Source organism: Propithecus coquereli, unplaced genomic scaffold (genome assembly GCF_000956105.1).
Source record: "Propithecus coquereli isolate 6110/MARCELLA unplaced genomic scaffold, Pcoq_1.0 Scaffold59, whole genome shotgun sequence".
Classification (NCBI taxonomy): Eukaryota; Metazoa; Chordata; class Mammalia; order Primates; family Indriidae; genus Propithecus; species Propithecus coquereli.
The window spans coordinates 6,337,778-6,348,311 of NW_012151840.1; the positions used below are offsets into that span (position 1 = coordinate 6,337,778).

At 45.9% G+C, this 10,534-nt stretch overlaps 2 protein-coding genes across 2 annotated transcripts in view; both read right to left on the reverse strand.

Annotated features, from left to right (window-relative positions):
• Positions 1–1,359: 1,359 nt before the first annotated feature.
• Positions 1,360–3,372, reverse strand: LOC105821784 (chromosome unknown open reading frame, human C1orf56). The gene is made up of 2 exons (XM_012658552.1): positions 2,356–3,372; positions 1,360–1,380 (listed from the first exon to the last, which is right to left on the reverse strand). The coding sequence occupies exons 1-2, from the start codon at positions 3,370–3,372 to the stop codon at positions 1,360–1,362; spliced, it is 1,038 nt and encodes a 345-aa protein (XP_012514006.1).
• An 864-nt stretch (positions 3,373–4,236) lies between these two features.
• The window catches only part of BNIPL (BCL2/adenovirus E1B 19kD interacting protein like), an 8,084-nt gene continuing 1,786 nt past the window's right edge, over positions 4,237–10,534 (reverse strand). Inside the window, exons 3-10 of the mRNA XM_012658613.1 lie at positions 10,200–10,252; positions 9,741–9,965; positions 6,755–6,937; positions 6,406–6,508; positions 6,113–6,244; positions 5,200–5,286; positions 4,795–4,893; positions 4,237–4,294 (exon numbers count right to left, since the gene is read on the reverse strand). Of these exons, the coding sequence (XP_012514067.1) occupies positions 4,258–4,294; positions 4,795–4,893; positions 5,200–5,286; positions 6,113–6,244; positions 6,406–6,508; positions 6,755–6,937; positions 9,741–9,965; positions 10,200–10,252 (919 nt within the window). The 3' untranslated portion in view covers positions 4,237–4,257. The remainder of the gene's footprint in view (positions 4,295–4,794; positions 4,894–5,199; positions 5,287–6,112; positions 6,245–6,405; positions 6,509–6,754; positions 6,938–9,740; positions 9,966–10,199; positions 10,253–10,534) is intronic.

Consider the following 10,534-nt stretch of genomic DNA (forward strand, 5'->3'; position numbering starts at 1 on the left):
GGTAAGGGGAGAGAAAAGCAGTAGAGACACCCCAGCTTATCCTCCCCAAATTTTCAGTTCTATTTCTGTGCCCTGGTCCTAAAACCAGATACAAATAAGACTCAGGGAGTTTTGTCTGAAGACCAGGTCGCGTTGCCCACCTGGCTGAATAGTCTGCTTTAGATGAGAAAGCAATGTAGAGCAGGGTCTTTAGGCACTTTGTTTTCTCAGGTGTTTTTTGTTCTGGCCCTTTCCTTGCAGGCTAATTAGGAAGGCAGAACAAGATAGATGAACTCCTGCCTGCTCTGAGACAAGAAGGCTGGGGTCTCTTATTATCTCTGCAGCCAGAAGCATCCTCTTTTATGGTAGTGGGGGTCAGGGATGTGGGAACTGGTGTGCACTCCGCTGATTCAACTATCCATCCAGTTTGCTCCCACCTACAGTACAGTGACTGAGGTTTTAATTTTTTAAAATTTTGGTGTATTTCCTGCTGCTTTTCAAGATTGGTCATAGAATTACATTCCCAATTTACTCTTAGTTTCAGTCTAGCTAGTTGCTCTGATCAATAGCCTGAGTGTTGAACTAGAGATCTAAAGTGCTAACAGGATAGGATAGAAAGGTTGTGGACTCGCAGAATGTCTGGTCACCATGATCTTCAGCCTCATTCTAATACCTGTTCTTTGGACACAGTCTTCTCTTTTCTTTGGTGCTCTCTTGCCTTTAGCTACCTTCTCTAATGTGTATGCCACCATCACTTTAACAATAAAGTGATGGGAATGGGTTTGAGAGTCATAATTTATATTAAAAAATTGTTGGACTTTTAAATACATTTTTCAAATAAAAACATTTAAGCAAAACAGTTGCAGAGTAATCACTACAGGTGTGTGTTGGATAAAAGAATAGGTATGGCTGATGAAGATAACTCCTCGGAAGTGGCTGAAATGGAATTTTGTACCAACATTGTCCTATCTGAGGAGAGAGGGCCAAATATTGTTGAAGGCAAGGAGAAGACCATCATCTTTCAAGGGCTTGACTACTTGTTCCTATTCCCTTTTCTTAGCGTTTGAGATTTTTCAAGTTTTTAAGTAGTACTTATTTAAAAACGACATTGGAAATGAAGAAAATGAGCAACATTAACATTTTATCCTGGGGGACAGGGAGTTGGGGAACAAGCCAGAGGCTGCTAGCTACACAGTTCAGTTTTAAGGTTAAAGAGATTTATGGTCTCTCCCTCAGATACCTCTGTAAAAAGACACAAGACCAAACAGTGTATTTTCCAGTTTTGTTTTTCTGTACTAAAAATATATCTAGTGGGTGCTGGAATTGAAAAGGTAAGAGAGGTTGAGATGCTGACACCTCCTCTTGTGGATGAAGTGGCCATTACCTCCGGTTTCTGTCTATCTGAGTAAGGAAAAAAAATAGAGAAAATGGGAAATTACAACCACATCTATATTCTTTTCCCTTCCTTGCTTCATCTCCCCCTCCCACAAACTCTCATTCCTTTAACCGTACTGCCCCCTCATTTATACTTCTTTTTCATATTCAATAATGGTATTGGACACACAAGGAGAAAGACAAAAACAGAAACCAGCAAAATGACCAAGTACACCCTTTGTTTATTGCCTTTCGCTTTTCCCCAAAGGTCCTGTCATCCCTCTTAGTTGAGACTACCTTATCAGATCAATCAGAACTTCTGGTAACTCTTGGTAAAGCAGAGGACTGTCCTTCCTTGAGAATTCGGTTGTTGGGAAGAATCCCAGAAGGACAGTTCTTCCCGATGGTGGTATTAAGAGGATGAGCACTGGTGTCGAACAAACCTGGTTTAAATCTCACTTGTGGCTCTGCTGCTTACTAGCTTTGTAAACCCCGGTTTCTTCACTTGTAAAGTGGGGATAATAATACCTCGAAGGGTTGTGAGGATTGATCCAGGTAAGGTACATATAAGCAAGACCTCAAATATTTGCTGCTGTTAACTGTTAAGCTGCATTAATTAGGTCAAAACTATTGATATCCTCCATATCCATTAATTATCTGTACATCAAGAAGTCTTTATATATTTACAATCTTAACTATTTAGTCAATAATCATCTCATGACCAATAAGACATGTTGCCTAATAACCAACCAGCAGTTGCTCAAGAAATAATAGATGGAATCAATGGCTAACAATAATGTGAATAACCAATGCACATTATGAATCAATAACCAAATAAGTCTTCACACATTTGGGCTCTTAAAAAATTAAAAAAACAAAAACAACCAACTAGATAAGTCAGTAACAGTTCACAGGAACATGCTGGCTTTAGCAACAGAGTTTTGAATATTAGGACTTTTCAGATCCACCAACAAGGATCCCGGCTCGTCACCAAACACTTACTGGTTGCATCTCTGTGAACACTGAAGAGAGGCTATTCCAAATATCCTCCAGGCCAATCCTGACCCGTTTCCAAAAAGCCAGCGCGGGGCTGGGGCTGGGGCTGGGGCTGGGGGTTGGGGGCGGCAGGCTGGGTCGGCGTCTCGCTTGGAGGCTGGGGAAGGGGGTGGTGGTGGTGGTGGTGGTGGTGGTCTGAGAGGCACAGCTGGTGTCAGAACAGAGACCTGGGTCCAGGGGACACTCCTCCCGAAGTCGGTTGCAGGGACATTGCTGGTAGGTGCAAGGTCGGTGCTCCGTCCGGAGTTGGCTCAGCGCCCCAACTCGAAGGCGCCCGGAAAGGCCTTGCAGCTTCCCGGACCTGGTCCGGCTCATGGTGCCCGACTTGCAGTGGCAGTGCCACGGGCCCCAGGGCATCAACACGAGATGCAGATCCTCGGGAGGTGGCATGGCTGTGCGCGAGGGTGACGGCCACCGACTTGGGGTGGACCCGGCTGTCGACCACAGGCTCAGGGTGGCCTCGGAGACCCGCGGGTCCTCCCGGGACCTTGAGGTAGAGCGAGGCAGGCCTGAAATCAGCCTAATTTCGGGTTCCTGGCTGTTAGCTACAAACGTCGTGGTGGAACCCCCTGCTGTACTGCGAGTGGCAGCTGGCGTCTCCAGGCTGATCTTATTCTTTCTGGCATTAATCACAACCCCCTCTTCCAAAGACCCATCCTCCTCATACACGGACGACCGGCCGTCGCCTGTGGACACCGTGGAGGCCAAGAGCTCGGCAGCGGCCGGGCCTGCCAGGCGGTCGGCGTTGGCCGTGGCGTCATTCTCATCCTCCAGAATTATCCTTGTCCTCCGCGGGAGACGGGTCCGGGCGGTGCTCCGGTAGTTGCGGGTCAGGGGACCCCCGAAGCGTAAACTGACCTGCTGCGTCCGGGTCGGGGTCTGGGTCTGGTCGTGGGCCCCCGCCGCCGGGGACCCCAGACTCAGCAGCAGGGCCCAGAGCAGCAGGCCGGCGGCGGGGGCCATGGGGCTGGGCGGCTTGGGGCTGGGAGGGAGGCCAGCGAGCGAGGCAGGACCCCCACCTTCGCTCCCTCCCTTCGGCTCTCGACCCACCGGGGGGTCGTTTGAACGGAGGCCCGCGGGCTGGGGGAGGTTGGGGTGCCGGCGCGTGGACGTGCGCCACGCGGGGCGCTCCCGCAGCCCCAGGGGCTGAGGTGAAAATCCGAAGGAACCTCTGCTCCAAGAACTCCGTGCCAGAACCGCGAGACGGATTGTGATGTAAGGGGTTAGGGAAAGAGTCGTTGATTTCCTCGGCGCAGAGTTTAAATCTCTCATCGAAGTTTATTAGCCGCTACAGACCTGAATTTACTAAGGAGGGATAAATACAGGTTTTGAAAGCACTCCTTCCCAGGCTCACAGGCAGCAGACATGACTCAGGAGAGACGGCATATGGCGGTTCTTCAAGGTTTAGCAAGCTGGCACTCCCAGCTCCCAGCAGGCTGGCTGGCTGCCAACAGTTATGCCGCTCCCGCCCAAGGTGAAAAGGATCACAGCCCCTTCACCCACAGAGGAGGAAAATAAGACCCAAAGAGAAGTTATTTGCCCAGCGTTCTACAGCTAAAGCAGAATTATAACCTAGAGCTCTGCACTTCCCATACAAAATACCTCTACTCTCAGCCTTTCACCCCACTCCGCTGAAATGAAAGTCACCCAGCAGATCAGGTTCCCAACCTCAACCTCCTGCTGAAGGCAGGGTCATGGAAAGGATGACATCCCATTGAGAAGTGAAGATCCAGTGGTCCTGGGGTTGAGGATAAGATGATTTACGAAACAGCTCAGATGTTTCAGGAATTAGGGTGTAGGCAGATTGCCATCTTTGCTGGCTTCTAAGGCCCTTTATCCAGTCCTGTACTAGGTCCCTCCAGAGCCATGGAGATCCTGGTCCAGCCTAGGAGAGGGAGGGTGAGGTGGGGGAGAGAAGTGGTTCAAGGTCAGGACTTGGGTTTTACTCACTGGTTTGGGGGACAGAAGCCAGGTGAATTGGAAGAGCTAGAAGACTGGGTGCTTCAGTCATCATTTAGCATTAGCTTTAGCATTTAACATCCTTTGCTCTTCCCTACTGGATATAATCTCCTATTCACTGCCAACATATTTCTTCCTAATTTTTAGGGCCAGTCTGAATCTCCTCTAACTTCTGTACTGTGATCATTCCTTTATTCCCTGATGCTTCTGCACTTATATGTATAGTTTTTTTCACTTGTTCCTCTTGGATGCAGCATGTCCTTAATTTCCCCTCTGGGTATATGCAGTTTTTCCAGATACACTGAAGCACCTGAAAGCAAGGCCTCTATCTTTTAATTCCTTTGTATCTCCTCCAAGGCATCAAGAAAGCGGGGATTGGCTTTACACATTCCACCCGAAACCTTTATCCTTAAGCACAGGACTCACTGTCTGACAGCTTCAGGGATGTGAACTTGATCCAGGGAGATGAGTTGGGCCAGCTCCCCTAGGCTGTCCAGAAAACGGATCTTTCGTGTAAATTTGGAACTGAAAAGAGAGGATAAACCAAGTGTGTTTTGTACTGGGAGGAGGGTTCGTGGAGACCCTTAGAAAGGGACATGCAGGAAGTAGAGAGGTTAAGGCTAGGAAGAATCAGGCTGGGGCAAGATCGTCTTAATTTTTTTTTTTTTTTTAGACAGAGTCTTGCTTCTGGGCTCAAGTGATCCTCCCACCTTGGCCTCCCAGAGTGCCAGGATTACAGGCGTGAGCCACTGTGCCCAGGCAAGATCTTCTTAATCTTGATTTTGAAAATGGGGGAAAGGGGAAGGGAGTCCTTATCCCCAGAGCTAGTACCTGATGAAGGGCCGAAGTAGTGCCAGAAATGCCTTCACATACCACGTAGCATGGACAACCACCAGAGCTCGAAGGTTTTTCCGGAGCCTGAAGAATATGAAATCATCCAATTTCTTCTTCCACCTTCATGCATGAAGATCAGGTGGAGCTATCTTTGTATTGTAACTTTCTTCACTTCTCTAATTTCTAGATTTCTCTATCATTTGGGTCTAATCCCCATTCCTTTATCTGTAATCTCACCTCCACCCATTTTATTTAGCCCTCCATGATCCTCATTTTTAGAAAACTCTCCCTTGGCCTGGCCTTTCTGCCCCATTTTCCTCCTTTTCCCTGCCCTCACATAAGTTCCTTTTGCATACTTCTCCATGTCTGCATGACCAGGACTATTATAAAACTCCAGGTAGAAGAAGACCAGGAAGGAGGGAAAAAGGAAAAGAGAAAAGTGAGCAAAGGAAGATGGGAAAACAAAGGGGATAAAAGGACCATGAGGGGGGAAAAGGCATATAGGTCAGAGATGAAGGCAGAGAAGACAATGGAGATGTGGAAAGGGAAATACACAGGAAGACTGGGAGAAAAGGTAGAATGCCATCTATGTGCCAGGCAATATGCCACACTGATTTACATGATTTTCACAAACACCCACTGGCAAAGGCATCATCATTGCTATTTTACAGATAAAGAAGCTGAGGCCCAGAAAGGTTAAGTGACTTGTCCAAAATCATACAACTAGTAGGTGGTAATGGCAAGATTTGAAACTAGATTTCTCTGACTCCAAGAGAGGATAGAAGGCAGGAGAGGCTTAGAAAGGGATGTAAAGGGACAAAGAAAAGAGGAAGGGACTAAATGGAAGAAAGAATGAAAAGATGGAAAGAAAAAGACAGAGAGTTGTAGCTTTCTTGTCCTAGGGTCTCACCGCCGATCCAGGGTATGGTAACACTGGCGTATCCAGCTCATAGGTGGAACTTGGGCCCTGCTTGTACCTCCACTCAAATGAACAAGCATATAATTTTCAGCTACCAGCAGTTCCAGTGTTCCCACCATATACCTGGGGGGATGAAAGTGCAGGGAAGTTATGTGCTGGGGTTGTAAGAAGTGAAAGGAACATTACTGTAGATTCTCCAATGAGCTACTGATCCTGGAAGGGGTTCTTTTTTACTTTTCCCTCCCTGATGCCCTCCCTATATCGCTTCAGGCCTTCCAACTCACTTAAACAAGTGTTCCATGATGTAGGTGTAGTTGGGGATGCTGCTCCTGGGTAGATAACAGGAAGCAAAGAGGATGACAGCATTGAGGCCATCGCCATGGTAACCTGCAAAGGATAAAGGGAAAATTCATTCAGTCAACGAATATGTATTGACAGATAGCACATCTGTTTAAGTTGAGAGACTCTGGATCGCCTTCCTTCCCCACAACACCCCATATCCAAAAAAGAAAAAGAGAGAGACTCTGAGGATCTCTGGAAGTTACAGGAAGGATTTTGAATCTAATAATTGAGTCCCCAGCTTAGGCATTTTATTTAAGAAGCTAAATAAGCTTCACTTATGCTAGCCTTTACCTCCATGAGACAGGACTTTCTTATAGGGCTCAATGACAGTCATGTCCACTCGCTGTTCCCACTGTCCTGTTCGGAACACCCTCCAGCGACGACCATCTTCTCCAGCCACATCCCACATACAACCCCGGCCCAGCCTTTCAGCTGCCTCACTGGGCCCCAGACCCTCTGTCTGGGGCAGCTCATCTAAAAGAGAAGGATGGGCAAAGATCATCAATGTGACAGATTTCCTACCTTCAGTTTTTTGGTAACTTCCCCAGATTCCTAGAGTTTATTACTCTAATCTTTCATTCCTCAATTTTTTCCTTGACTCTTTAGCTCTAATTTTCCAATCAACCCAATCCCTTGCTGGTTTGTTTTTCCTGTTATTCATTATCCTAACCTTTTCACTCAACGATGGCCTTGGGCTGACCTACCGAAAGTCTGTGGCCCTTGCCAGTATCAGTTTTTCTTTTTTTGGCTTTTTTTTGAGATTCTCTTTTTCTTTCTTTACATGATTTTTCCTAGGTGAGCTCATCTATTCCCATGTCTTCAATCACCACCAGTAAGGTGACGGCTCCCAAATTTGCCTTTCTAACTTAGGCTTCAGTTCTAACTCCAGATCCATGATCCCTAAATGCCAAGAGTGGACATCTCCACTTTGCGTCTCCCTCTCACCAAGTCATCAGATCCAAAATGGAACTCAAAATCATTCTCTTCTTACTCTCCCCCATATTTCCTATCTTGATAAATGACCCCATTCATCTATATTATATCCTTAAAAAAATTTTTTTTTTAGAGATGGGCTCTCATTATGTTGCCCAGGCTGGTCTCAAACTCCTGGCTGGCCTCAAGGGATCCTCCTGCCTCAGCCTCCCAAGTAGCTGGGATCACAGGGTATCTCTATTATATTCTCTTCTCATCCTTTCTACTACTATTGTACTAGTTTGGGTTCTTAGCATTTCTCACCTGGCCTTAGTACTAGCCTCCTAACTGCCCTCCCTGCCTCTAGTCTGTTTTTCTCTGATCTATCTTCTACACCACTGCTAGAGCAAACTTTTTTTCTTCTCTACCTTTTTACTCAAATGATAATGTACTATACCCACCATTCTGCATTATCTTTCCATAGCAATCAAAAGATCTGCCTTATGTTTAAAAAAGTTGCACAGAATGTAGTATTCCATTGCATGATGTACCATAATAGAATTAATACCTTACTGATAGATCTTTAGGTTGTTTCCAATTTTTTCAGTCATTAAATTTGATGTTATTCCCTTAAGACCTTTCCATGACTCCCCACTACCTACGGGATAAAATCTAAACCCCTTACTTAGCATGGCAGCAAGGGCCTCTGTGATCTGATCTTTGCCAGCACTCTCTTTTGTCATTCTCTCTTCACCTCCCAGTCCTTCATATTTGTTTATTTACTTTTTATTTTTTGACAATCTGATTTTGCTTTATTGAATACTATCCCAAATCCAATATTGACAGATGTAAAACTAGACAATTTATAAGACTACAATGTGGAACATTTTAAAAAGTTAACCTGAAACACTCAATGAAAATCATCAATTCCTATGTGTTACAATACAATAATTAATTTATAACTTTTCAGCCAATATCTATGATGGTTCACTTCATTAAAAACTATTTTCAAGAAAAGATAAATCTGAGGAAATATAAAAAAATTTAGAAAAATATATCCATATCTAGTCACAATCTTCCAGATTTTCTATGTGGTCAATAGTTCATCATCTTTCAAAGGGCATCATAGCACTTCCATTTGTCTGGGATGTAGAATGGCTCAAAAAATGTGAGGAAATGGTGTGTGATATCCACATACTTTTGATATAGGAGCCTCTAGGCTCAAGAAACATTCTGCCTAAGGCCAGGCGTGGTGGCTCACGCCTGTATTCCTAGCACTCTGGGAGGCCAAGGCGGGAGGATAGCTTGAGCTCAGGAGTTGAGACCGGCCTGAGCAAGAGACGCCCGTCTCTACTAAAAATAGAAAAAATAAGCTGGGCATAGTGGCATGTGCCTGTGGTCCTAGCTACTTGGGAGGCTGAGACAGGAGGATCGCTTGAGCCCAGGAGTTTGAGGTTGCTGTGAGCTAGGCTGACGCCATGGCACTCTAGCCCGGGCAACAGAGTGAGACTCTGTCTCAAAAAATAAAAAAAATAAAGACTCCACCAAAGGCAACATCTTCACCAAATATTACTGCAGTAGGATCTTTAGGCAGTGAGTTATCCAAGGCACTTGTTACTGACTGGAAAAGATTCATTTTCTGAGTGTGCCTGTACTCCTGGGGCTCTGAGTTGAGCTGGAGAGTGAAGTGAGCCACCGGCTGCCTCTGGGCCGCATCCTGGCCAGCCTGGCACCACGCATGGAGCCGGAGCATCTGGCTTGCCATTGCAGCCCTTCATATTCAAATGGTCATGCTTTATCCTTTGCATTCCCCAAGGTGCCATGCTATTGCTTGAGTTGCTTCCTCCACCTAGAAAGCCCTCTCTCCAACTACCTGATAAACATCAGCTTCAGCTTTTAACTCTCCACTCAGAATCACCTCCTCAGTGAAGTCTTTCCTAACATCTCTCAGGCAGAACTGTGCTTTTCCTTCTCCCTGCCTACCCTGTCCCCTATATACATGCAGATCATAACCTTTAACTGTAATTCTTTGTATGTATGTTTATTTCCTACTAAACAGAGAACTCCCTGAGTAGGGCCTCTTTTATTCATCTTTAGAACCCCAGTCCTGGCTCAATGATAGTACGTAACAGGCATTCAATAAAGCTTTCCTTAATAAACAAAGGACTCCTCCCCCTCTACTGACTACTCTCGCATTGGATCTGTAAGCTCTACTTTTCCATTCTGAGGAAATTAATTTTGCTGGCCTTACCTCTTGGTCCCCACCTTATTAGTTCTAACTTCAGTCCCATTAAATCCACCCTGAGCTTCTTTTAACACTGGCCTCTACTTCTACCAGCTCGGGATCCTCAGGTTTGCTTCCCACCTTCCCATTCAAATTCATGTCCACTGTCCAGCTGCTCCGAGTCTGAAGGTGTCTCCAATTCGTCTATCTCCAGGTCAGAACTGCCATCAGCAGAGGAAGGTGAAGAGTGGGTAGGAGAAGCTCCATTATCTCCAGGCCCCTTAGTCAGATTCAGCCACGACTCTGGGGCAGAAAGACGCTTACGCATGGGGCGCTGGCCACATAGGGCTAAAGTGTTGGGGATACCTGGGGATGGAGGAAGGGGGAAAAAAGAACAGAAATATATGTGTGTTGAGGGGGTTGGGGTGGTTAGAATTCCTGTGTGTGGAAGTGAGAATATGGGGTGAACTCTGACGAAGGAAGGACCAACGCAGGGGACATTTGGAAAAGGGGGAAATGGAACTGCGAAAGGATAGTGGTGGCACAGCCCTTCACTGGACTAGAATCAAGAACTTGAGGCCTAGTTTCTCCTTTACCTACCTCCTTTAGGGTCTTCAGGATCTTCAGAAGGACCAACCTCCTCAGGAAGCAATCTGGAGGGGAAAAGATCAACGCATTGACTGCCATGTGAGTTGTATTTAACTCAAGCTAGTTTTGACCCCAGGGCTTCATGAAGCAAAACCCTACAGTTGATTCATGTTCATGAAAATCTTACTTGTTGATGTTCTTATTGTTACAATTAATATTGACAATTTAATTCTAAAAACATGGATGGCATTGCATATAACTCATGCACAGAAAACAATAAAAAATAATAAATTAGGCTGGGCGCGGTGGCTCACGCCTATAATCCTAGCACTCTGGGAGGCCGAGGC